General features: G+C 40.1%; 1 protein-coding gene across 1 annotated transcript; it reads left to right on the top strand.

Moving 5' to 3' along the window:
• EHD4 (EH domain containing 4) lies at window positions 1–27,424 on the top strand. The gene is made up of 6 exons (XM_041410329.1): window positions 1–451; window positions 8,088–8,264; window positions 12,748–12,845; window positions 16,990–17,402; window positions 20,198–20,362; window positions 22,830–27,424. Exons 1-6 carry the CDS (start codon window positions 216–218, stop codon window positions 23,364–23,366), a joined length of 1,626 nt encoding a protein of 541 aa, XP_041266263.1. The 5' UTR covers window positions 1–215; the 3' UTR covers window positions 23,367–27,424.
• The last annotated feature ends 469 nt before the right edge of the window (window positions 27,425–27,893 follow it).

The following is a 27,893-nucleotide window of genomic DNA, read 5'->3' as shown; positions in this document are numbered from 1 at the left end:
GAAAGGCCCAAACCCACCCGGCTCCGAGGGTGTGTACTGCAGGGAGACGGGCCCCGCCGAGCGGAGCGCGGCGCTGCGGGCACCGCCCCCGGCCGGGCCGGGCGGGGCTGCGTGCGCGGGAGGCGCGGCACGGCGGTGGCGTGGCGGTGGCAGTGGCAGTGCGGCGGCACGGTCAGCTGGCTGGGGAAGCAGTGCGGCGGGACGGCAGCGGCGGGATGTTCAGCTGGCTGGGGAAGCAGGGCGGCGGGCGGGAGCGCGGCGGCGGCGCCGACGTGGTGCAGACGGTGACCGGCGGGCTGCGGGACCTCTACCTCCGCAAGCTGCTGCCGCTGGAGGAGCACTACCGCTTCCATGAGTTCCACTCGCCCGCCCTGGAGGAGGCCGACTTCGAGAACAAGCCCATGGTGCTGCTGGTGGGGCAGTACAGCACCGGCAAGACCACCTTCATCCGGTAGGTGACCCCCGGCGTGCGCGGCCCCTCTCCCGCGGGCCCGGCCGGCGCTCGGTCCTCCTGGCTCGCCTCTGCCCGGGGTGGTGCCGCCCGCGGTAAATCCCTCCCACGCCCCGGCGGAGCGGCCCGCGGGTGCGGGCCGAGGCCGGGCAGCGCCGTGCCCGGGACAGGCGGCGGGGCTGGCGCCTCCTCCCTGCCAGCGAGCGGGGCTTGCCCGGAGCCTCCGAGCCGAGCCCAGGGTGGTGCCGCTCCCCGCCCTGGTACACGCTCTGTAGCTCGCCGCTTGCTTCCTGCTCAAGAATGTGATGTCTGTTTCATGTTCTGCTGAGAAAGTGTGACCCCTTTGTCTGCTTCCTCTTAGTTCTTTTATTCCCTACGTTATTCCAAAGGGAAAGCAGGGGCTTCGTGTTAACACGGTACGGCTGCACCGGCCGCCGGGGATCCCTTCACCTTATCTCCTCCCCTTTCTTTCCCAAAAGTAGCTTAACGCACAGATCGGATGTGATCATAGAGGAATAAGGTGGCAAGAGTTTTGGGCAAAAAACACGTGGTGTCTGGAAAGTCTTCCCTTCCATGTGCCTTTATTTTGATCAATTACATTGAGGAAGCAGTGTCACTACTACGGCAGCTGAACAGTGTTGTTCCTGTTGTAGTATTTTCTGTCTTTCCCGTATTCCTTATTTCTAAGTTTCTTAGTAACTCATTTTTAGGAAGCTGAAGCATATCTCAGGTAAGCACAGTGCTGTGAATCTGTAGGTATTTTGCATAGGTTTGTCCTTCTCACATGCCCCTTACAAATCAGTCTAATGTTTTGCCCAACTCTGCAGGAGACACCTGAGGGGTCACTTGGTTCACATTTTGGTCTTCTTGTATCTGAAGTTTATTACAGTCCATCTGTAAAATTTGCAAATATTTATCTTTCAGTTCCAAAGATTACAGGCAGCCTTTCCATAACACTGTTTTCTTTTTGCAGGGCAAAATACCTACCTCTCCTCTCCCCTCAAGATCGATGTTTACCTTTAATCACCTGAGAGCTTTTCAGATGTTTACAGAACTAATCATGTGTCTTTTCAGGTTTTACAACTAGCTAATTGAAAGCTTGAAGTCAAACATGGTTTCTTTACTGATTATTACTGAACTTCCACAAACACATAATTTCTCTGTTGCTCAGAGGAATATTTTAAAAATAGAAATAGGGCTGAAATTAAAAGAAAAGAAATTTAGTTTCAGGATCTCTACAGACAGTAACAAGGTGGTGAGTGGAGGGAGGCGTTGTTCATCTGGGTTTTCCCAACGTTTCTCTAGGCATATTCATTCATTTTCTTCTTTAAAATTAGAGTTGCCCTGTTAGTCTGTATATATTTCCAGATAAGTGTTGTTACTCGGCTTATGGGCCAGGTTGTCTGGGGAGAGCACAGGTAATACAGAGGGAGGCAGAATGGTCAGAAATAATGTGAATAGCAGAACTTGTACTGCCTGTCAGCAGCATTGTTCTGTTATTTGCAATTCATAGGAAACTCTGGGTCTCCCCTCGTGTAAGAGTTTGCCTTGGTTGACAACACAGGTTCTTGATTTATGAACATTCAGCTTTTCTGTCCTTTATAGCTGCCCATTTTTGACTGAAGTAGAAGTCAGTATTGTGCTTAGAAACTTTGGTATTCCTTGCAGTACCTTAGGTGTATTTTTGTTACTGTTGCTTTGTGAGTAACTTTTCACTTTAACAATAAAATGCTGAGCAAAGGTTTGATTGATACTAATGTACAGTCTGAATGAGAAAGGACCTATACTTCGTTGCAGCTCTTGCCAGCTTTTTTTAGCATTTGTCAGTGCCAGATGAAGATGCCTAGACAATTTTGACAGAGATGAAGTTTTCAAAGACGGTTTCTCATGTGTTTTGTTAAAATACCTGGCTTGATGCAAGAGGTGGCTTCTACTGTGATATGCCCTTCTTTTTATCCTCTTACCCCTTTCTGCTGTGCCCATTTTAGGGCGCTTGTAGAGCAGTTTAATCTTGTACAAAGTATTGGAGAAGACAGGCATTGACTGCAGAGCCCAAATCTGTAGCAGAATTATCTTTTATTGCTTCTAAAGGCTCTCACTAGGATCAACATTCATTACCTCAGTGTTTTCTATAGCATAGATAATAGTTGGCTGAATCAGCATGAAAAAATGCTCCACTGAATGTGGACAGCAACTTAGACAATAGTGTCACAGTGAGTATTACTCAAAATCCAATTTAGAGGAGAAAAAGAAGGGCAAGAAAAGAGAAGTTCTTGTATGCTGTGTGCAAGACTTAGAAGAAGACATGGGAAAATATTATAGTGTCCAGGTCAGCCAGAAGTAAATTCAGCCTCTGGTAGGCAGAATCTCCCATGGAAAAATGTCATACCCTCTCAAGGCTGTTATAATCCTGTATTTGTTCTAGATGATTTTTCTTAGGATGAAGTAACACTATAGGGGATTTATTCCTCCAAACCTTTTAGTAAGCAATCATTATTTTAAATTTTAAATAAATAACTAAAAACTGCTTTTTGTTCACATTTCTTGACTTCACAGTCAGGAGGGCATATTAGCTCTACTTAAGTGTTTACTCTTGGCTTTATGTGTGAACATAACAATTCTGTTTAGCTGTCAGATATTAATTTGGCATTTACTTTGATTGAGACGTTATCATGAGAACTTCACATTTTCATACCTCTGACACATCCATATCCACCCAGTTCCTTCCACTAAGTATGGAAAACACTGATGTACCAGTGACTGAATGTCCCTGGGGATTAAGATATGGAAACAAACACTTCCAGGTTTCTAACAGCTCTTGTGTTTTTTTACTCAGTGCTGTTTATCCGCTTTGGCACTTGGAACAATGCAGTGACACCAGTCAGTTTTACTGTCTAAGGTGTAGTGTGGTGATAGTTTTATTTGACTTATTTGACAATGCTGACAATTCAAACAAATACATCCAAATGTTAATGCTTGTCCACTTGTGTTTAATGCAGTGGGAGTGTGGTGAGAGCCAATTGTTGTTATCTTACATGTGAGCTTCTTGGCCTTGCCGTTTCTGTAATTGTCTCAATTTCTTGTGCCTGTTTTAGGAAAAAAAAGTGGGGAAGTGAGGACAGGAGAGGAGAATTGTACTGTTTGAAAAAGAGATAGAAGGTAGTCAGTGCCAATAGGTAGTTTCTTTCCTTCTGTTTTAGAAGTGTAGGAGACTGATTTTTTTTTGATGAATTTATCAGCATGAGACAAACCAGATGTAAATTCTTCAGATTGGCAGACTGTGCTTTTACTTTGCTCACAGGTATTACTCAGAGGTTAAAAATTGTAAACTTCCTGCTGTTTAACTCAGCCAGAGCTGACTTTTGTGAAAGCACCCTTTTGTATGCATAATGTCTGGACTCTGCAAGTAGTGTGCAATCACTTGTGCAGCTGCATCTATTTCTTTGGGAGTGAAGTGGGAGGAAGGTCCCTCTTAATTTCTTTGGGTGAAGGCTGTAACTTCTTCACTAGCTCTACATGAAATCTTTGGATTATTTAGAGCAGAATTCTTACACTAAAGCAAACATCTGCTAGTTTTGCTGTGTTAAAAAAAACCCTGAATACTTGATGCAGTATGTAGTGTAGAGGTGAGCAACCCTGTAAAGGTGCCATGAGTTCATCTCCCAGTGCATCACAGGGTATCCCTGTTCAGTGCTGCTCTGTCCAGCTCACTCACTTTTGTGCATTAGTGTGGCCTAGCTGATGCATTTATACTTCAGATGATAATGGGTATCTGCAACTGTGAGTAATCTTTTCTGTCTCTGGGAACTTTGTAAACTAGTTCCCTGTAGTCTGGCTATACATCTTGCAGAGGAACCTAGATGAATGTTTATTGGCAAAGCTGAAAGGTTATAGTCCAGGTAAAAACAAAGAGAGAAGAATCAACAGGATGTCTGTTGTTTGATCTAGACTGTCTTTGGGGCATTGGCTATTTTTAAGCATTCTTCCTGTGAACCTTTTTGAACTTCTCTGCTGAAAATTCCTGAGAAGAGCATGTAGTTCCAGAAGCTGAAAATCCAGGTATTTTCCTGTGCTAATGAAGCATTTGGTACAGAAACATTGGTAGCTTTTCAATTTACAGGAGTCCGCTCTTACCTTTTGTGTGGGTGAGTAAAACTGCTCTTTCACGCTGAGAAGTGTGATGCAGTGTGTTGGGGCTTAGCCCACCCCACAGCTCCAGCCTGCAACCAAGCAGCACACAGCACTCACACCCTGCACAGTGCACGGGGGGAAAATCAGAATGGTCAGACTGATAAAACTCATAGCTTCAGATAAAGACAGTTTAGTAGGTACAACTGGTAAAAGCATCACAGGCAAGGTAAAGCAATGAATTCATTTACTGTTTTCCATGAACAGGCAGATGTTCAGGTATTCCCAGGAAAGCAGGGCTCTATCATACATAACAGTGACTTGGGAAGAGAAAATGCTGTCATTCCAAGTGTCTCCTCCTTCCTTCTTCCCCTAGCTTTATATGCTAAGCATGATGCCATATGGTACAGGACATCCCTTGGGTCAGTTGGGATCAGCTGTCCCAGCTGTGTCCCCTCTTAACTCTTTGTTCATGGGTGGGGTGAGAAGCAGAAAAGGCCATGATTCTTAAGGCCTTGAGTGTGAGTGCTGCTCAGCAGTAATGAAGACATCCCTGTATTTCAACACTTTTCAGCACATATCCAAAACACAGCCACATAGTAGTTATTGTCCCAGCCAAACCTATCACACTTGAGCACAGCCAGTGCTCAAGAAGAGGTTTATTTTAGTCTGTACTAATTCTTGATGTGCAGTTGTGAGCCAATCTTAATGGAAAATACCTGTGCTGCAAAGTGATTTCTGTGTCTGTTAATAGTTGTACCAGGCAGAGCATTGTGACTGTTGGGTGGGGCTTGGTATTTGGAAGGAGGTCTTGCCTTCCTGGATTGTTATCGCTATAAAAGCCTGGTTTTTAAAGCTGCCTTTATGACATTAACTTGGGAGTATCATTGCAGTTCAGTAGCATGTTATTCTGGTTTAGTAATTTCAATAAGCTGCTAAGCGGAATTTGCACTATCAAGTTCAGAGCAGCTGAAGGAGATGTTTGAAATCATGAAGGGTACTCCCTACTTGTAACTCTTTAGACGTGCTACAAATTCATGATCGGGCCATGAAATTACTTTTTTAGGCATCTAAAAGACTGTCACCACTGAATTTCCATAATCATGCCATAATTTTTGAGCTTATTATAGATGGCAATTATCCTGTTACCCTGAGGTGTCTTCTGCTGCACTTAGATTCCACCATGTAGTTTTCCTTGACCTGAGATGTGGGACTTCATTCCTGTGCATGTGATTCATTATATTTAATTTACTGCTGCTCTTGGAGCCTCTTCTTGTATATGTTGTCTGTCACCTTATGAGTTGGTACCTGTGTCAGCAGAAGCCTGGGAATGACAATTTGTATCTATAGAAGAGCTTATTTACAAGTCTCTTAGAGACCCTTTGTGTTTTAAAGAAGGACAATGAGGAAAAGCAGTGTTTGAACTAGAACATTTTATCGTGGCAAGTTAAAAACTTTATTTTAGAAGGCAAAAGTATAATTGATATTTCAAATCAAAGCCATGGATAAGTCCAAGTTGGAAATTTTTAGTGGCTCTTGTGAGTTAGTCTTGGCATTCTGTTTTAGAGAACTCTGGTGTGCAGTGATGTTTTGTGAAGAGCTGGGAACACGCTTTTCGTGTTTCAGGTGTTTAGCTGTTTGCCACAACATTTGAAAATCCTGGATTTCCATGAGGGCTTCAACTGGTGAGCAGTTAAAGGAGTTTTGTCTTCACTTCATTTAGGTCATTTCATGATTTAATTCGTACAGTGAGGGATCTGCTGCATTTTACAAACCTGTGTGGGCCGTGAGGTTTGAGTGTTGTTTTATTTGCTTTTGGAGATGGGTCAGTTTTATTTCCCTGTTACTGTGCATTAGGTACAGCTTATTCTAGAGATAAAACAGATTGACTTTGGTGTGTTCTGGCATGGTTGTTCTTACGTTCCTCCTTCCTTAAAAGTTTTAGTATTGGTGTTTTTTTAATTTCTTTTTTTGGAAGCAGAAAGTTACAGAAAATCTAATGTAAATAACTGTTCCATGCTCTCTGATCATAGGTTGAGCTAATTGGAGCCAATTTGCTAAGACTAGTGGAAAACAGTCTTTGAAATATGTAACATATATTTAGTTCCTTAAATTCAGCTTCTGTGCACTGATCTATAAAGTTTGTTAATACTTGGGTACTTTATTTGAAAACAAGATTGTTCAGCAAGTATAGATACTACATAAAATGTTTTTTGCAGCAAAAGCAGACAGCAAGTTCTCTCAAATCAGTATTGATTTAGGAAGCCATGGCAGAATAGGCACAGTACTGTTGGATTAAGTCCTTATTAAAAGAGCAGTATTAATATAGATGCACTAAAATGTAACTAGTGCTGTCACTGCATGTAGGACCACCACCTGTGCCTGCAGAAAAATTCTCATGTAAATCCAATTTTGATTATGTAAATAGTTAAAATAGACTTGATTAAAATTGTGGTGTTTAGGGGTTTTTTTTATAAGAACTGCAGGGTGACATTGAAAACATTTTGTTTTAGTCTTGGGCGCCAAGATGGTGCTGTTGTGACTGAGGACAATAACACTCTTGCTTTAAAGCTAAGCAGTGTTGTCTGTGTCTCTGTGAAGGATGGCATTGTCACAGAATGTGTGCTGGAGGGAGGTTTGCTCCAAGGACTTGGGGCTGCTTTTACTTCGCACTTGCCATCCATGAAGGGATGCAGGCAGGCTTTTTATGTAAATAAATGCCCTGTTCCATTAAGTTTTAATACTTAAATACACACTAAATTAATTTCAGACCTCGTTGTCTGGAAAGTCAAGGCCCTCTGGGTATGTGCCGTATCTTCTGACAGTGGACTGCTCACGGGGAGGTGCAAAATGGTTTCTGGCGGTAGAGCACTGCCTGACTTGGTGCCTTTTGAAAGTACTTTAGTGTTGGGCCTAAATTTCTGTAGATCTGATTTCGTTAACAATTAATTTTTGATGTGCAGGTCAAAAGAAAAAAAAAATTCCTCACTCCCAAAGAGATAAAATTTTATTATCTCATAATGGTTCTTTTTGCCTCTGATAGGATGAGTTAGTGAGATCATACCAAGTTGATTAAAGGTTTGGATCTGACATGCAGCTTCAAACTATTCCCTTTTTGTACCAGCAGCACTGGTATAGGCTTGAAAACACTCAGAAAAGCAGCCGTGTGTTGTAGTGTGACCTACAGCACTCGGGTCTTTGGTAGAAGCGTCCACTTAAATGGTTGAGGGAGTGCTTTCCACACTATTTGTAAAGGGATTTACTTTTTCCTTTTACCTAGATGTTGTGAAAAACTAATTCAGTTCTCTTCCTCCTTCCCCAATGAACAGAAATAATGAAATAAAGGAAAAATGTAATCTTAATCTTCTAGAATATGCATATTCTTGGGAAATTTCAAGCAAATTGTAGGTATTTGCTTCTGCCATGGATCCCAAATATTCTTTTTGGAATATTTAAGTGTAAATACAGCAATTGTGTATAAATACATTTATGTGTTCTCTACCTCCAGGTACCTGCTTGAGCAAGACTTTCCAGGCATGAGGATTGGTCCAGAGCCTACCACGGATTCCTTTATTGCTGTAATGTATGGAGAAACAGAAGGAAATGTTCCTGGAAATGCCCTGGTTGTTGATCCTAAGAAGCCATTCCGGAAACTCGGCCGCTTTGGAAATGCTTTCCTGAACAGGTGAGATGATCTTGCTTTCTGTTTTCTGATGATTACATTTAAATTTTGTCATGTTCTGTTTTGAACAGCATGGAATAAATACTGAAATGCAAGCAGGAATGATGGCAGTTCAGGTGAATTAAATGAAAAAAAGGCAGTACTAGGTAGGGTGGCATTATGATAGAGATGTTCATTTTTCTGAATAGAAAACAGTTGTTAAAACCAGTTCACAGAAAACCGTAGAAATGATCCACTGGGTGACTTGTTTGTGAGCCGTGACACCAGGTGGAACTTGGGATAAGTTTATGCAAAAATTCTACTCAATAAAGCTGATAGTTTTAAAAAACAGTACTAACGTACCATTCAAAAAAAAAAAACCGAAAAAAACATCACGAGTATTTTTCCCTTTGGTGCTGTCTTGTTCCTTTCCACTGATTTCACTGGATATCTTGGTATAGCTATTTAAAATTGTGAATTGCTGGGATATGTAAGAAGAGATAAAAGAAGGAAAAGATTCAAATGTGCCCCATGTGATAATAAAAGCTCAAGCTGTTAAATGTTTAATATTAACCACCTGGGTGTTCAGGTAGTTCCAAAGACCAGGGACATAGTGTTAGCTTCTGCTGTGTATTTATAAAAAGGGAAGAGTTGTTCAGGGGCTGTGAACATTTTGATAGTAAAGTAGCATGCTGAATATTTTCAGTTGAAAGCTAGTTACTAATAACTCCATTCTTATTGTCTGAGCAATCACCTTGTTTTCTTCCTGTATTTGATGGTAGCTTGACATGGAGGCCTCACTTTGCAAGCCAATTAATCTAAATTGGTTCTTTTTAACAATAAACTTTCCTGTTTGGCTGATAAATATTAGCATGCGTGTTAAAAGTTCATCATGTACAATTTTATCTATTGCTGTGCTTTTTCAAAGAAGAAAGTTTATAGCTGCTTACAGTTGGCTTGGCTGTCGCTTTGCAGAGATAAGAATATGTGCTGTGGGAAACTGTAGCCGAGTCCCATTTTAAATAACAACTTTGAGATGATTGCCTAAATTCTGTCTTCCAGATCAAAGTATTCTGTTTCTCCCTTTCCTCACCATTGTGCTCTCTCTACAAAAAATTAATATACTTATGAAAAAATTATATAAATTGTATTTTGCATAATATTTAAATATTTCCTTTGAAAATTTAATGTAATATGCAAATATTTAAATATTATGCAAATTTAAATATTTAAATATTTTGCATAATATTTAAATATTTGCATGGAACATTTAATAATGTAATGTGTTTGTTTGGATGAGTGGCAATGCAATTTTTTGCCTAAATCATCTAACTAGTTGTGTCAGGTCCTGACTGTTATGCAAGCAAAACTATTGGCTAGCTAAAAAGATGTACTTTCAAGTAACTGACCAAATTACTCCAGTTCTTTTGGTGACTGTGATATTGTTGTATTGAGGTGCTGTGAGCACCCTTATCTTCCCCAACAGTCACACTTACTCGTTAGTTATTCAGCAGAGATCTGTGTGCTTATCTTTCCCTAGCATTTTTCAAAACTTACCAGCTCCTTTCTCTTTATGACTTCACTTAGATGAAATTGTCTTAGGCTTCAGTTTTTTTGAGTTCCTACCAGGTTACCTATAATCAAAAGTACATATTTTACTTTGCCTTCTCTCATTTGCCATGCTGACAGTTCTTTTTATCTGATACTGAATTTTTCACGCCTGCCTTAATAGACTTCTCTCTATTTCCCCCACCCCACCCCCCCATTTAATTTTTTTAATGGTTTCCCAATCCTAGTGTTTTGGTTTTTGGAGGAACTTAAGGCTATGAACACTTAGACTATGAAGTTGAGTATCCTTTTCATCCAAGTCTAACAATCCAAATGACAGGAAACAGGGACTGAGGTAATGGAAAAAATGAAGCAGGCAAGAACACGGTATCACAATCAAGGCTTGTACTTAGTAATTAGCTGCATTAATTTATTGATGTTACCTTGCTTTTGTCTTTCTCCATGACCCCTTCTAATTGCCCTGCTATATCTCACTGCTTGTGGGAGGTGTTCTCCTATTAAACTCTTACATATCCTGTATACTTTTAAGAAAAGTTGGGGAGGAAACTGAAGGGGGACAGGACCTAGTGTGCCCTTGGATGCTGGTGAGGGAAGAATACTGCATTATACAGTAATTTACATGCAGAAAATCATGTAAATAAATTAGTGCTACTGAGAAGAAATGCATGGTCCTGGTCTATTTTGATGTGTCATAAGAAATTACAGTCATTTCATCCATGCAACTGTTTTTGTAACACTTTTTTTTTTTTAATCTCTCATTCAGGTGGATAGTGTGTAGTTCTGTTTTTTGTGATGCAGCACTCACATGACCTGCATGAAGTGATATGTTAAGAAATAAGTCTCAGTGTTGAAAAGAGATATTCAAATACCACTATCATTACAGTTGTCTAAAATATTAGTTTGAGGGAAGATTTTTAACCCAGCTTTCATCTTTATCTTATGGACATATTCTAAAAGCTAACAAGCAGTTAATTCTGAGTTGATGTTTCTATTTCCTATGTGTTTATTTATCTCCTCCCATTGCCACCAGTGACTGCTGGCAGAAAGATGGCAGTGTCTGCATTTCTGAGGCCTGTAATTCTCTATTTTATCTCGTGGTCTTTTCCAGCTGTCCCAGTTCGGGTGGTGCGTGAGCCAAGACACGGCTGTATTGTTCAGCTGGCATAACAGTGCCTTTCTTCCCATAAGATAGGCCTAGAAACATCTTGGTGATACTGAACAAGCACTGGGCTTTCTAAGGTTGGATGAGAATGATAAGAAAAAATATACATGAAAATTCAGTCTTCAAATATACATGAAAGCTACTTCATGCTGTACATACTAGTGATGTATGTATTTTTGTAATAGTTCACATGATTAAATGTGTTTTCTTTGTCACTTATGCACATCCACTATGCTTCCACATAAGGTGTTTGCTTTGACATAGCACTGCCTTTAGGTTTTGGCAAGTTCACATAATGTAATTTTCTCAAATAGTACCTCACTACTCTTTCGAAAATGTTTCTTAAGCTAGTAGAAGACTTTCTAGTGGAAGAGTTTGCTTCAGATGTGAGGTACTTCTTTTACCTGGTGTCCCACTAAAACAAACAATACATTTTACATTGTGTTTACATAGCCTCAGGTTCTATCAGGCTCAGATGGTTGCTGTTTCCTTCTGCCCTTTTGGGTTTCAGGGAGAGGCACAGGGGATGCTGCCATTTCTGTTTTATCCAAGAAGGCACACTGTGTGCTTTTCTTAGAGGTTCATTGCTACAAGGTCTCTTGCAGAACAAGGTGAAGTGAGGTGTTAGGACTTTTCTTCTCAATTTCCTTTGAATAATTTTATTGTATAAAATACTGTCTAGACTTTGATACAGTTTACATTTTGTATCTGATACCTGACTGGTTGAACTCTTCCTAACTCAGATCATCCAAGGCCTTAAAGGTCTTGTTTGACCTCAGCACAGCTACAATTTCCTGTCTGTGGTACCCTGTTTTTTGAGGCAGTGTGCTTTGTGAAGCCATAGGTTGGTGTAGGGCAGCCCCATCTTGGAGCCTGAGGCTGCAGCTTAACCCTGTGAGGGGCAGCCTCGCAGGAGGAGGGTGGGTTAGCATCTTCAGCTGCTCCTTGATAAGAAGATTAAACACTTACGCAAATCTCTTAAAGGCAGGTTATGATGAAGGGCAGTGAAGTTCTTCAGTCATTAACTGTCAGAGAAGCATCACTGTAGCTCGCAGGTCACACACCGAGTGTTCTGCACGGCTCTCAGTCCTCGTCAATTATTTATTCTTCTGTAATACCACCATTGAATTTGCCTCCTGTTGCAGAGGCAGGAGGTCATTGTTTGGAGCATACTGTGTGTAATTTGAACTCCTGCTTCTGGCAGTGTGATAGTTCTGGCTGGGTTTGTGGGAGAAATACTGGTGTTTTTCATTGGTGCCCCAGCTGAGTAGAGTGGTGGGTTAGGGAGTAGGGATCACTTCAACACTGCTAAATCAGGTGAGAGGGAGATGTGGCAGGGACTGAAACATAAACACATTGTCAGTATGGCTTTCTGATTCCTTCCCTTTTCAATCTCTGAGTCTGGGAATAAGCTGGAGCAGGCAAAGAATTTTCTCTTGCGTGTACTAATTTTGGTCCTAGCAAAATGGGTTTGATGGAGTCTTTTCAGTGTTGCATTTACAGCCCAAGTTGTCAACTCTTGCAAAATTTGAAGTCTTACCAGCGCTTAGATGTACAGTTTTACAAGGTTTCCCTGTGGGGTTTTTGAGAAGCTCTCTTCATAATTTTTCTTAAACATGTATGGCTGAGAAACATAGAGGGTTGCCAGGATTCAGAAACTATTTTGAGTCTCACTTGAGTCTTTCTAAATTCAGACATATAATGGGAGCTCGCAAGGACAGTCTGTATGTTAGCTAGAGCTATTGTTGATGGGTTTTCTTCCCTCCTTTCCTGCAGGTTCATGTGTTCTCAGCTACCCAACGAGGTCCTGAAGAGCATCAGTATCATTGACAGCCCTGGCATTCTCTCTGGAGAGAAGCAGCGCATCAGCAGAGGTGAGTTGCAGAGCACCGAGCTCACTAAACTTTTTGTGCTCTACTGGATAAATCAGCATCCTGATCTCTGGGGAGCCTGTTTTAGTGGTACTGTGTGGTGGCCTCTCCCATACTTTTGTACTGCAAGCCCTGTACAACCCATATTTTAAGGCTGGATGTCGGCTTTGGAATTTTTTCTCTTGAAAGCTGGTGGGGGTTGGTATTTCTGTCATCCTGCTGCTATGGCTGCAAATGGCTACAGTTGCATGGTCTGTTGACTAATTAGTGCTTTGTCACTCCCAAGTAAAAGCCTTATTTTGATAATTTTAATTGCTTCCCATGAAGTAATAATGGCTCTTATATATACTATTGAAGTTCATGAATGAAGAAGTGTTTCATGATAGCTGTAGGCTGGTCATGTCTGAAAAATTTGGGGGTGGGGCTATAAATAAGGTGGGTTTTTGTGGACACAGCTGCTAGAGCTGCTTCTTAAGGTTGCTCAGTCATGCCATAATATAATACAGTCAAAGGAAAAAGTCAAACTGTAGAAAGAGAAAGAGCAAATGAGAATATTTTTAATGATATGAAAATTCTGCAGAGAACTGAGCACTGTTTATCAAGCTGTTTTAAACATTAGCCTGTCTTGAGAAAGTATTTAAACAGAACAGTGTAATGTAAACAACTTTCTTCCTTGCATTCTTCAGCTGCATTTAGTGCTTGTTGCTTTTCTGTGGATTTGTAAATGGTAGTGATGCAGGGTGTGGCTTATGCTGCCTTCTGTTTTCAGGCCGTTGCTTAAGAAATGGAAACTTGTGTTCCATGTCTCTGTCAGAGGAAATAAACAATTCTTTACTGTATCACACCTGGAATTTTTTGAGGAAATCCTGGTACAAGCACAATATATGGCAGCTGTGCAACAATAGCCTTGTGTTTATAATAAACTGACAGAATAAGGGACTAACTTCTTAGGACTGTAATCTAAATTATGCATACCTAATAAACTGGTCTACCAGATGTTTCTGAATTTTTTGTTCAGTGATGATTTGTCCTCTTTATTACTCATAGTCATGTAAAGCATTCATCATGGGGAAAGTGCTGGGCTTTCCATTATGTTGGTGAAATAATAGAGATCAACAGCATGAGAGCTCTACGTCTCTGCAAGCAAAGACTTGAAATGTTGTGAAACCAGAAATAAAACAAATACTGCATGTTGGCACTCTTATTTCAGACAGGAAAACTTTAATGTATAACTAATGATTTTTAGTCCAGAAAAAAATCTCATAAAATGTCCACAAAATAATTAGATCCAAGTTTATACAGACTGATAAAATCAGCAGTGGTCTGCTTTTCCATTGCAGATTCCAGCTCCCTTTTTCCTCCTCAAGTTAAAACTAGGTGCATCTTACCCCTTCTTTGCTCATTAAATCAAGAGAAAATTATGTTTGGCAGCATTCAAGTATCTGTTGCCGCTTCCATGACAGTATGGAAGGGAACATGCAATAAGCAGAAAACTAGAGTATTATATTAATATGCAACTGAAAAAGTGAGCAATTATGTAACCAAATTCAAGACCATTAGGTAATGCTGTAGAAGTCTTAGACTTCCAAGTGCAGTACAGAACTGTGTTTCACTCCAGGTTGTGTTTCACTGGTAGTCCTGTGTTGCCTGAAGGACCATGACTCTTCACTACCATCTGGAACTGCCCCTGTGATTTAACAAAACATGGCTCTTGTTCCCTTATTTTTCAGAAACTCCTTGTCTTGATGGTATGTGCCTTATCAATTGTTGCAGCCTAGCTGGCCTGCACTTTGATATGGTAGACTTGCGCCTAATTTGACATAGTTCAGTGACTACCTCAAACTCTTAGCTGTTTCACAGGCTTTAACTTGATTAGGTTGCATTTCATTAATTTTTTTACATGTGATAAAGATTGTCTTGAATGTGTCCCTTGTCATAGTTCTTTATCAAACTGTGGTTCTCCTGTATGTTTTTAGATTTAATAATGTTTAAAGTGTGGTTGTACCAAATAGGAAGTTTTGGGAGTTGGCTTTAGAGCACTGTTCTCTCAGAGTCCCATGCTTTGAGGGCAGGTTAAATAAAGGTTTCATACACTTAGGCATCACCATACAAGAAGTTATCTACAAATGCCTCTGCATTTATTGCATGCACATACTCCATGCTGTCATGATCAGAAATTACTACACTCAGCCTTGGCTGAAATACTGCATAGTCAGATACATTTCTTGTAAACGGCTTTTGGGCTGCTTAAGCAGTTTGCATATAGGTAGTTTTATGGAGCACAAACTTGACTTGTCCTGTGATGCTGCACATAGCAAGTTTGTCTGACCTCCTTCCTAAAGGAGTTGGTCTGACTTAGACGTATTTATGCTATAAGTCTAATTTAGCACGTTTTGAAGTTTGAGTTGCTTTGATGACTTTCTAAATTATTGTGTGTAAATGTAAGCAGGATTGTACAAGCTGTTTTCTGCTATCCCTGAATGTGCCTCTTTCAGAGAGGGTTCTGCTTTCTAGAAGTTTAGCTTGTGTCTAACATTGGTAAGCTGCAGCTTTTCTTATTTAAAATGTTTGATGGAAGAATAACTTTACAGGGCCTCAGTGTAAGACCTTGTCTCCTTGCTGTTGGTGTTTTTTTCCCATCTCACTAGCTACTGTTTAACTATTTACCTACGAATGAATATAATATCTGTATAATATTAAAATTTGACAGGTCTCACTAGGAGTGAGTTGAAGCCTTCTGAAACCAATAGGACTCGAATATTAGCTTTCATTTTAACATGCAGGAAAGCAGTGAAGGGACTATGTAAAATTAGAGGACACGCGCTATTTCCCGGCATGCTCTATTTTTAACTCTGGAAAGCATCCAGGCCACAGATGAAGCTGATTTCTTGAAGGGTCAAAAATATACACAGAGGGCAACATTCAAAGATGTCTCAAGACACATCTTTCCCGCTCCTGTTGTCGGCAGGAGGATGTGCCAGAAGCTTCCTGCCTGGCAGTTCAGGGGCAGTGCAAGTGGCTGGAGGAGAATGTGCAGATGTCTGCCAGCATTGTCCCCAGGGCAGACAATGCCCATCCCTGTGCTGCTTCTGCAGCATCACTGGTGATGTTCACGCCCTTGCAGACAGAAATGTCTGTGTGGGCTGCAAGATTTGGAAGGAAAAATGAGTGTCTGGCAGGATGTAGGGTGGAACCCCTTTTAGGAAGGGTGGGAGTGTTTCGTTCATGACTGAATGGTGTGAAGCTAAGGCAAGAGTTTCAAAGAGTACAGGGAAAGAGCTCAGGGGCAAATGGATATTGTTTTTTTAAAAAGAAAAAAGCTTGCAGTACATACTTAGCTCTTCCTTACTCATACTAGATGAGTCACATCCATGCCAAACCCAAAGCTGCATCACCAGTGGTGATTCTGCGGATTAGATGTGTCACTTCTGAGTAAGGTGTTCCTGAATACTGTTTGTTGTGTGGATTAGGTACCAGCTGAACCTGTAAAAGCATTTAGACAGGTGCTATGAATAGGCTTTCCTTTAGAATGTGATAAAGCTTGTTTCAGGTGATCAGGAAGGTCACTGCTCATGTTCTGTAACCTGTCATGTCCTCAAAGCCATCAGCAATGTAGTCACATTACTTGTAAATTGTACTTTGTAGTCTGCTGTGGCAAAAATAACAGCAAGTGTTGCAAGGTAAGGAGAAATGAGTTTGGAAATGGTTTTAAAATCCAAATACTCTGGTTGCTGACTTGCACTGGAATGCTGCATTTTAACCATTTTCCTTGCTAATTCAGATAAGCAGTGCTACCAAAGTGACCAATACTGGCAGTATGAAGAGAGATTGTGATTAGAGCCCCCCAGCCCTATTTAGCTTGGATGCTGTGCTGGAACCAGACTCCTGGAAAGAGGCAAATGTGGGTGTGAGACAGAAGAAAGGGCAGTGATAAAAACAGAAGGTGGTAATAGTGTGACTGGTCCAAGGAAATGCAGGATATGGTTGTCCTGACTGCACTGTCCACAGATACTGTCCTCTTGAGTATAAATCTCCTTTTTGCCCCCAGGCAGAGGCTGTTACCCTCTTGTTCTCTATCCCCAACCCTACGTTCTCCAAGACTCGCTTTTCTGAATGGTAAGACCGTAACTGTGTGTTCTTCCTTCAGGCTACGACTTCTGCCAAGTCCTCCAGTGGTTTGCTGAGAGGGTTGACCGAATCATCCTCCTTTTTGATGCCCATAAGCTGGATATATCTGATGAGTTTTCAGAGGCCATTAAGTCATTCCGGGGCCAGGATGACAAGATCCGAGTGGTGCTCAATAAGGCTGACCAGGTGGACACACAGCAGCTGATGAGGGTCTATGGTGCACTCATGTGGTCCTTGGGAAAGGTGATCGACACGCCAGAGGTCCTGCGGGTCTACATTGGCTCCTTCTGGGCCCATCCCCTCCGAAACACAGACAACCGACGGCTCTTTGAAGCCGAGGCACAGGATCTTTTCAAGGATATCCAGAGTCTCCCGCAGAAGGCTGCTGTGAGGAAACTCAATGATCTCATTAAAAGGGCAAGACTTGCAAAGGTAAGAAGAGAAGAAAACAAAATTGAATGAGCATTCTCTGCTGCTCTCAGTGTGCCCTTTCTCAACCTTGCCATTTTTTCTCTTGCTGTAAAATGTGTCTTTTTAGCACAGTTTTTAATCTTGGATTGAATTTTCACTTTTTCAAGAAGAGTCACCTGAGGAGAAAGCTATTGGTAGAAGACAGGAGCTCTAATTTCCTGTGCAGTTGTCAAACCAAATGCATTTTCCTTCAAACATATTTTAATGTTCTACTAATCAGAAATGAAGAGGACTTGCAAATCCATCAGTATATGAATAGTTGTTTGGGGATGTGTTCCATTACCTGTGTTGGCTTATTTAAATTTCTGAATATGAAGATAGACTTTCAGGAGTTTTTGGCTGGGTTATTTTTGGGGGTTGGAGGGGGTGATGAAGGGGGCTGTTGGTTTTGGGGGGGGGGGTTTTGTGGCCTCAGCTTTATGGCACCCTGTAAAAGTTACTTCTTTGAAAATTCCATTTAAAATCACAGTAATGTTGTGTTAAAAGTTGCTCTGATCCCAGAGCAGCCTCAGATCCATTCTGTTTTGTAAATGTTGGCAGCATTTTGTTTTCATTTGTTACAATAATTTTGGCATTGAAGGAGTGTTTGTTGAGTAATTTTTAGATATTTCTATGAAATGTAAAATAAAAATTGATAAAGGTAAACACAGTATGCAGTGGTCTTAGGGGGATGTTAGACAGTCCCGGAAGGGGAACAAACTGTTTATCTGCAGGAAAGCAGCAGTGTAATCCAGTGTCATTTGTCTGCCTTCCAAACTGCTCTCAAAGTATTGACAGTCAAAAATCGCTTTTTACAGCATTGAGTGTAGGATTTCTTTTACCCCATTTCTGTGCCACCCTCTTCTTAATGTTTTCTAAAGCCTTTACAGTCAATGGAAACAAAAGCAAACTCTTAACTGCTGTCAGATTTGGGCGTTAGGGCTTTTTCTTTTTTTTTTCTTTTTTTTTTTTCCCTTAAGTCCTGTGACTCACTATCCCATTTTGAACATGGGGACTGTTCTTATCTACAAGAAACACATGTGCATACTGGCAGACCTTAGGCCACTTAGAATACACATGTGAAACTGTTAGTGCTTATGAATTATAAACATACTTTCCTGGGTTTGATTTTAGACATAAGATCCATGAAATTACTTACAATTATTTATAAACGCTCTTAAAAATACCCTTACTGAACCCATTCTGTAATTCTGGAGAAATACTTACATCTATACTCTTAGAAAATTTCATGGCTTTATGCTTCTTTATCTGGAGTTTTTTTCTCCTCTACAGAAATGTAAATTTATTTGCCATTAAAATGCATACACTCTTTTTAAATATAAGGAATTTTCATTGTGTGAAATTTGTGAACTTAAGATGTGCATGTAAAAACTGGCTACAGTAATTTTTCTTCTAAAAGCAACCTTTTTTTTTTTTGTTTCCTCCTTAACAAATAAGGAAATGAATGGGAGAGCAATTGCCTGGTGCAGATTGTGTAAGTTTTGTGTAGAATGCTATAATACACATTTGTCATGGTTAGTTAGGTATTAAGTATTATACTTACACAAGACCAAGGCAATCACTTGTTTTACTGATGCTTTTTAATGGTAATTTGTCTTCCCCCAGTCTCAGAATTTCACCTGTTTATTGCTCAACAGTTTGATAGACATACCTGATTTTTAACTCTTTTTTTTTTTTTTCTGTGTGTGTGAAAACTGTAACTTCTGTTTTGTGGACAGCTATGCTCTTTTTAAATGAACAAGGACCTGAGTTCTGTAAAGACATCCTGCTGTGGAGGTCATTTGACTGCAGTGATCCTGCAGTGGTCAGAGCTTAGGACAGCATTACTTCTAAAAGAAGGCTCTGCCCTGGTGCCTTCCCTCTTGTGTGCAAAATGAGTATCAATGTCCACACAATGAACTGGATAGATGAGCTCACCTCAGTTAGGAAGTGCAATTACTGTTTCTGTTCTGGACCTGATCACTTGTTCTGTGGCCAAGCAGATCTTTTTGGTGGGGAAAGGTGGTAGGAGAAGAGATGAATGGTTCAGAATAAAGGCATAAGGAAGGTGGGCAGGATGGATATTTTGATGGCAATGCAAGAATCAATGTGTTTGAAGACATCCTAAATTAGCGTCTTTCCTTATAAGCTGGAAAGGCTCTACTTCTCTCCCTAGGGCTTCACAAGGCAGCCATGGCATGCTGCTCCTGTTGGAACTGACTGCTCTGTCATCTGCACAGGTGGCTGCATGAATATAGACTATAGGTACTCACTTTTCTGTCAGTAAATAGGTAGGAATGCAATATCACTTCAAATAGATGGCCCTGCCACTTAAGATACTTGGAGGAATTATTCCATTGATGTCCACAATGGCTGGTGTGGCAAATGACCTACAGATCATACAAATGGACCAGTGTGGCTGGAGCTGTGTGTGTAGTGTCAGGACGTGAGGTTTGTGGTCTTGCCTTTTCTCTTGCTGTTGGTACTCACAGAATGCTGTACCAAGCTTCTCCTTAAAAGAGCAAGTGTGCATCTGTATTTCCTTGAAATGTGTTTCCTTTCTCTCTGCCCCTCAAAGGAATGCTGAAAGCAGCAAAAGCTAATAATAACCAACAGACAGCTAACTGTTGTTGTAAACACTAAGTTCCAGAAACAGTAGTTGATAGTATCTTTCCTTAGGGAAACATATTTCTGTTTCTTTTTATGACCCAGGTGAGGAACACCACTGCTAAGTGTCGGTAAACAGTAGTTTTGATTTCAGTTTTGCTTCTTTTTAGGTTCATGCTTATATCATCAGCTATCTGAAAAAAGAGATGCCCTCTGTATTTGGGAAAGAGAATAAGAAGAAGGAACTGATCAACAAGTTGCCTGAGATCTACATCCAGCTCCAAAGGGAATACCATATCTCAGCAGGGGACTTCCCTGAAGTCAAGAAAATGCAGGTAAGATGATAGATTACCATTCCACTGAAATATCTCTTAACTTTGCAGCAGGATTGCCAAGTTGGAAAAGGTAGAACAGAGTATCTCAGCATTACAGCTTAGGGTGTTGAGCAGTTGAAATGACAGTCAGACTGATAAGACATTAGAGTGACTTGGAAGTGGTACAGACCAAAAAAGAATGGTAACTTGCTTAGTGTGCACTCACTGATACAGGACTACATAAAGACTATGAAAATAAGGAATAAAAAAATCTCACCTTCTGTCCTTTTAGTCAGTACTTGATCTCTCATGGCAGAAAGTACTAAAGGCTTTGTGCAAATAAAATGGCAGTGAACACTCACAGGTTAAGGGGCTTCTTTTGAATCCTAAATGTGGTTATATTTGTCATTTTTGTGATGGTGTCAAATATTTGTGTAGGTGAAGATATCTTTGGCCATAAGTTCATTTTTACTCTACTTTGTTCCTGTTCTTACTGGTACTGTTTCCCAGTGAGTAATAAAGGCAATGCGTTACTTGAAAAGTCCAGCTTAAAACCTCTTGCTTCTGAAAATAGTCTTTGGTTTTTTTCCTGTCCTCTTAAGATTGTATTCTGTGAAGGAGAGAGAGAAGTTCTTGGTTTATGCTCACAACTTATTTTTAAATACCTTTTGCCTCTTCCTCTTTTGGGTTTTCTGCAGTCTTTCAACCAATTTCCTGTCACTTTCTTGCCTATTTATTTCTGTTCTCTGATTTGAGATGAGTTAGAAAATATCCCAGGGAAAAACACCTAATGTTTTGTTAGTGATTTCAAGCATCAGTTGGCAATCTTTGTATCTCAGATCATAGGCTTCTTAAATGGCCTTTGAATTTTAGAGGGTAATTCAGCTTTAAAGCTGAAGAACAAGAGATCAGGAGCCTGCAGTTTGTTCTGACCGTGGACTAGTCATGAGTGTGATGGAGGATGTTTCCCAGACATACCATTCTGACAGTACATGTGGTACACTTGCACAGCTATCATCAGGAGTGATGGTTGGCTGATTATCTATAGGAAGGCACACGTTTCTTTCATAAACTAAAGTATTTAACTGGGGAATCAACTATTGGCATGAGATAGTAAATCACAGATGAAGCACAAGATGTATTTTTGCTAAGTTTTCACAGGCAGGATTGTTGAAAGGGTTTAATGAGTTAGGCTTTGAAAGGGGATTTTGTGGCAAAAGTTGACTCTTTCTTCCCTTGCTGCTTTTGCTTGTGATACAGAGTGAGAGAATGAGAGATCTGAATATTGAAAAAAAAGATTTGGACGAAACTCTTTCAAACTTACAGTACATGTCAGTTAAGCCTCAGCAGCAGATGGCAGCAAATATGTACAGGAGATCAGTGACTTCTGTAATGAGGAGCAAAATTGTGAGAAAGCAAAATTGTGTGCAAACAAAATTGTGCCAAAACTCATAGCAAGTTGATCTTTACTTCTTGAGATTTATTGCACTACATACATTTATTCTGATCAGGTGCTGTAAATCAGGTCATTGTGTATTAATGTCACCTTAGCAGAGTTATTGGCTGACTGTTTTTACCCCATGCTCCAGGTTTCTTGGGTTCGTGTCATGATCATTTTGATATGTATAGGAGCAGCTCCTTGAGGTGATAGATGGGATTTGTTAAAGGAATTTAACATCATTTTGCAGAAGGTGGGAGGTGGTGGTGGTGATGATGTTTGAGTTTTTTTAACCTTTTCCACTGTAACTTTTTCTTCCTGGCAAGCATTTTGCATGTAGAAAAAACTTAATAATTACCTAAAGCATTTTTAATTTTCTGATGCTGTGGTGCAAAACATGCTTGGGCTTGTGTTGGAATAGTACATATCACCTAGGTAAACATCTCTCTAGTGTTAGGATGAAAACTCCACAAATTCTGCAGCGAGCATCTGACTTCATGAGTTCTGGCAGCACTGCTATAAAACACTGCTGCTGCTATCTCAACTCAGCTTTTCTTTATTGGTAAAGGACACCTTTTCCTGACCTAACCACAACCAAGAAGTCTAATCTATAAAATCAGATCAGTCCTGCAAACATTTCATTTTATTTTTAACTCTGAACACTTGCATAAGTGCTAGCAGGTCTGAGAACTTAGTTGCACGCTTTCTTTGATGTTTGGAAAAAAATCATCAAATGGAAAGTTGCTGGGTAACGTTCATCAACTGCTGTGGTTTTATCCACTGCACTTAGAAATTTGTATTGTAAATGTAATTTAATGAATAAGCTCATACACTGTTGCAAAATTGTCTTAGTGTGTTTGATCAAATATATTGATTGTATGGTGCATGTGTTTTGTTTCTCCATCAAGAGGAGTTTCAGCTGCAGAAACAGCTTCAAAAGATACTTATTTCAATTTAATTATTACTCGATTATTTTAATTTTAAGCCCATTCTTTAAACTTTTCAGTGTATTGGAATTGTTTTTAACTACTGTCACTGTGTCATTCACAGGAGCAGTTGGAGAACTGTGATTTCACTAAATTTCATTCTTTGAAACCAAAGCTAATTGAAACTGTGGATAACATGCTGGCCAACAAAATTGCCTCCCTGATGAACCTCATCAGACAGGAAGAGAGCAACATGCCCACAGAGATGGTGCACGGTGGAGCATTTGATGGCACCATGGCAGGACCTTTTGGCCATGGATATGGGGAAGGTGCTAAGGAAGGAGCTGATGAAGAGGAGTGGGTTGTTGCCAAGGATAAACCTGCTTACGATGAGATTTTCTACACTCTGTCACCAATCAATGGCAAAATATCTGGGATTAGTGCGAAGAAGGAGATGGTGACTTCTAAACTGCCCAATAGCGTCTTGGGGAAGATCTGGAAACTTGCAGACTGTGATGGCGATGGGATGTTGGATGATGAAGAGTTTGCATTAGCAAAACACCTCATCAAGATTAAACTGGATGGGTATGAACTGCCGGGCACACTACCTTCCCACCTGGTGCCACCATCTCACAGGAAACCTTTCCAGACAGCAGAATGAACAATACAAGGAGAAGAGTGAATATTTTGAAATTCCCACAGGAAATGTGCTGAAAATACCAAAATTTGAAGTTAAGCTTAGATCCGTAAACCTCATAGCACATTTCACGCGAGCTACTGAAGTCATAAGCATGGCAGCAGGGAAATATTCGTGTCACTGTCCCTGCTGACCTTCACTCAGACATGCTTATCACAAGTGCCTTATAATAGCTCTGTCATAAGGTGAAAATGTTTCTGTAGTCCTGTGTCCATGTCTTGCTGCCTTCACAACCATAAAGCAGAAAAGACCATGCATAAAATTTGCTGACCTTCACCAAACCTAAATACTTACCAACCCTGTCTCTAAACTATTCTGAATAGCACACTGAAGCTCAAAGTGTTAAATTCACCTGCATATGCAAGGAATATTTAGATGCTAAAAATGTACTTAAGCCATTGAGTGAATGTAAGTCTCTCTATAGTCTAAGAAAAGGCTGATATAAAAGGAAATCCTTTTCTTTCTTTTTATTGTTGAATTTGAGTTAGAAAAAGGTAGAAGAATAATGAGGAGAGTCTCATAAGTGCTCAGTGTATGAGCAAAGTTGTTTTAAAACTTCAGATTCTATCTAGAACTGCAAAATACTAAATTTTTTTTCCATCTGTCATTGTGTCTTATCTGAAGAATAGCTTCTTCAGTTTTATGCACCACTATATATTCAGTATTATCATTAGAACTGAGATCTCTTTTGTTCCCTGGATTTATAGTTTTCTTTGCAGTTTAATCTTAGCTTCTCTGCAGACAATGAATTTCTGAATGGTTCAAAGTGACAGCAGAATGGTTTCTTAAGCTGAAAAAACCATGTTTGCATTGAAATTAAGCCTCACTTTGTGTTCAGAAAAGGTGTATTGCTCAAATTCAGCCTCCTCAAAGCACATCAAATTTTCTCGGGTTATTTTCATTGGTATTTAATTTCTATTTACAGCTAATTATACAGTTATGTCTGTGTATTTTTTAATATATAATATATTTAAGAAAAAATTTTAACTCTTTTTGCCAACACGTAGCTGACAACCACAAAAGAGAGATTGAATTCTCATGGTGGCAGATCTGAAGGATGGGGAGGCTAACAGGAACTGTTACATTGACTGTAATAAATGACAGACTCATTCCTCCAAATATTGCTCCTTTATTGAAAACAATCCATGAAAGGAATGGATGCTTAATAAACATTTATTTTCCAACAACATACAATCAAAGCTGAACATACTGTCTGCTTACAACTGATTTTTATCAATACCTTAAAAGAAGGCAAGTCTTTGGCCCTGTGAACTTGAGACTTTCAGGGAGGGCCAGTTCTTTCCTAAAATCAAATTTGGCAGCCAGTTCTGGTCTATGTGTATGAGCAGGAATTGACTTGTATTCCATTTGTAATAGGAAAGACCATACACATCAAAGGTACTGTAGTTTTCAGCAGTTTCTTGTTAAGTCTCAGTAAGTGGCAGCAGTAATGCCTTCTGAGACAGAGCAAGCCAAAAAGTGCTTTAACACCCCTGCAGTAGGGGCGGGGAGGAAATAGTTTGGATGTTGTCTTCCAGTTAAGGTTTTAGTCACACTTCCATGTTCAGTTTTTTGTGGGTGATCTAGGAAAAGTCTTAGCTTCTTTTCCCAAATCATGTCTTTGTAGGTTGTCAGTTTCAATACTTCACATCTTTCTGGACCTCTCATCTTTCTGTATCTGTTCTATTCTGAGATGCAATTTCCATGAACTTTGTCAGGGCTGTTGCATGGGAAAACAATGATGCTATTTTAAGTAATGGCAGAACACCACCTTTACCTTGCCAGGTTTCTGGGCCTGTATCAAGGATGTCCTGGCACAGTTGAATTGTTCTGAGGACTTCATTTTTTTGGGGTTTGTTTTGTTTTGTTTTTTAATTCTTAGGTATTTTTCCTATCATTCAAGCATACCAACTTTATTTCTGTTAGACCTAAATTAGGAGCCAAATTAACCTTAGTGCATCTCTGTGCACTTTAGTAGACCTGTGAAACTTGACGCTGAGTCTACCTGTGTGACTGTACATCTGCAGAGTAACTATTTTCTATGTAATTTATTTTTGATTGAAAAAAGTAGTCAGTAGACATTGCAGGTGTTAAGAAAAAGGCTGCAGAAGTAGTAATGTGTGTTTGTTTGTGGGTAGTGTCTGCAGTCAGTACCACTTCATGCACTACTGACCAGCTTAGTCCTAGTGACTAGCTTAATCAGGAAAGGCACCAGGAGAAAGAATGCAAGCTTGTGTATTGTGACCACTGGAGTGTAGGCAAAGCTGAGAGGATCTGGGAAGCTGATGATTTTCCGACTCTGCCTTAGCTCGCTTTGCAGCACCACAGGGCTGCAGCAGGGGACTCCTGCTTGAGTTCCCACCACGTGTAGCTTCCAGGGGTGATGCTCCAGACATATTGGAGCCATGTGATCCCATGCCATTAGAAATATCCTCCTTTGGTGAGAAGAGCAGGATAGTTTAAGTGGTTTTATTCTATTTTTCTAGTTTTGTTGGTAGTAAAATGGAGAACACAGCCTTTTCCTCAGTCTCTGTGGCAATATGCTAGCTTGGTCTTAAGGCAGACAAATTGAAATACATCCTTTTGATACGTTAAAAAATTTTGCCTAGATGGGGTTGTAGTATTTTGCTTTGTGTTCCTGTAGAATTTGGAAGATGAATGCATAAAGCATGTGTAGGAGTAGAGGTGGATTTTCTCTGGCTGTCTGGAGAAATAGGTGTGTTTCATGGTTGGCATACACAGCTACATAAATCTATTACTAGGTATGTGGTACAGTGAACTAGCATCACACTTAGATGATAGGAATAAAATACATTTCATGTGAACTTTAAACAGCAGTTTCTTGCACAACTAAACTGATGGAGTAGATTGCTGTTGCTCAGGGGAGGGGTTTTCTTCTCAGTACATCCTCGCAGGTCCATGAGCCTCCCCTGTTTCCCTTGCTGGCTGCCTGCAAACCTGTTCAGTTAAACCAGCCACACACAAGTGTTTGGATAATGTTCTGGGGAGTTGGTGAATCCGTGTGTTAGAAGCATGAGAAGTGAACAGGATTGCCTCTCTCAGGATAGTATGCTCTGTTTATTTTAACAGCAGTATGCAGTAATCTTTGGTGTTCAGTTTGTTACTAATGTCTGCTGAAGAAAGGTGAAGATGTTGAGTTGGTTGGACATTTTATGCCTAGGATTTTAATAACGTTTTCTGCAAGATCATTCAAAGCTGTCTGTAATTCATCCTGTGAAATCTGTGCCCACTGATGTAGCCTACTATCTTAAAGTAGAAACTGCTGCTTTTAGCTTTTCTCCAACTATTCCACAACACAGTTTCAATTTACAACCCTAGTTCTATTCCTTCAGAAATTATGAGTTTTTGTTCCAGATTGGAACAGAAAATGTGGGGCTACAGTTCCTAACCACAATACAGGACACTGAGAGACTTGAAAGCTGTGACAGCTTGAAATTGGAGAGTTTACAAAGATTTTAAGTCAGGTTGAGGTCCCGTTTGTTAATTGGGTGTGGTGTGGATTTGTGTGGAACCTGGTCTCAAAGCAGCAGGCATGTGGTCCCTGGCTTTCAATATTGTTTATTGCCAGCACTTGAAATGCACCCTCTTTTCTTTCCATCACTTTCTTCCCTTCAATATGTGCACTCATTTTAGTGGCTCTTTAAATTGTTGGATCTCAAGTAGAGTTTGAAGTGTATGGTTTGATGGATATGTGTAACTTAGCACTGAGGAATGATCATGAACTTAATTTTGTATTTCACATGCTCACCTTTTTTAATATTTTTGTTAAACACTGTTTTCACTTAAAAGGCACTCTGATTTTTGAGGAAAGGCTTGATCTGTGCAGTGTGCTTCAGTTTGCACAACTAGGCAAACGAAGTTGTAAGTTCATTATTGTTGCACTTTTATTACACAGTAAATTCTTTGCAGATACTGTAATATATTTTAATATGCTTTGTAATCATTTTTAGAAAGCAGTGATAAAAATTGCTGATTTAATAAACTAATATTGAACTACCTGAGATTCTGGTTTGTATGCTTCTTTCTGGAAGATAATCTTTCAGTGACTCATATTTTGTAATGCTGCTACTTAAGGCTCATAGGCAGAGTAGCTGTTTGGCAAGCTGCTGATTTTCCCACCTCGGTTTGTGTATCCATAATAAGTTCTGGCTATTTCTTTTCTGTGCCCTTGAACTTGTTGCTGAAATTACTGCTTGTCCTAAGGCTTAGTTCAAGTATTAAATTTATCTGTAAAGAATTAAAAAAACTCCCACAAACTTCCAGCACCTCTCTGTAATTACATGTTATAGCAGAATGTAATTTTGGAGCTTCCTAATGTCTAAATCTGGAAGTTCTGTAAAGTCCAAGTGTGGAACATAAATCTAAAACTTCTTGTGTGGATTGAAAGTTTGAAGCTTGATCTGGTGGTACTTTTAACTTCGGTGGGGGTACTAACCTTGTAAAGTAAGAGTAGATTGAATAGCAGCTTAG

The sequence above is a fragment of the Onychostruthus taczanowskii genome, unplaced genomic scaffold (assembly GCF_017590055.1).
Source record: "Onychostruthus taczanowskii isolate IOZ18803 unplaced genomic scaffold, ASM1759005v1 scaffold1, whole genome shotgun sequence".
Taxonomy (NCBI): Eukaryota; Metazoa; Chordata; class Aves; order Passeriformes; family Passeridae; genus Onychostruthus; species Onychostruthus taczanowskii.
The sequence above is the reverse complement of the archived record's forward strand: the minus strand, read 5'-3'. Positions and strand labels throughout refer to the sequence as shown.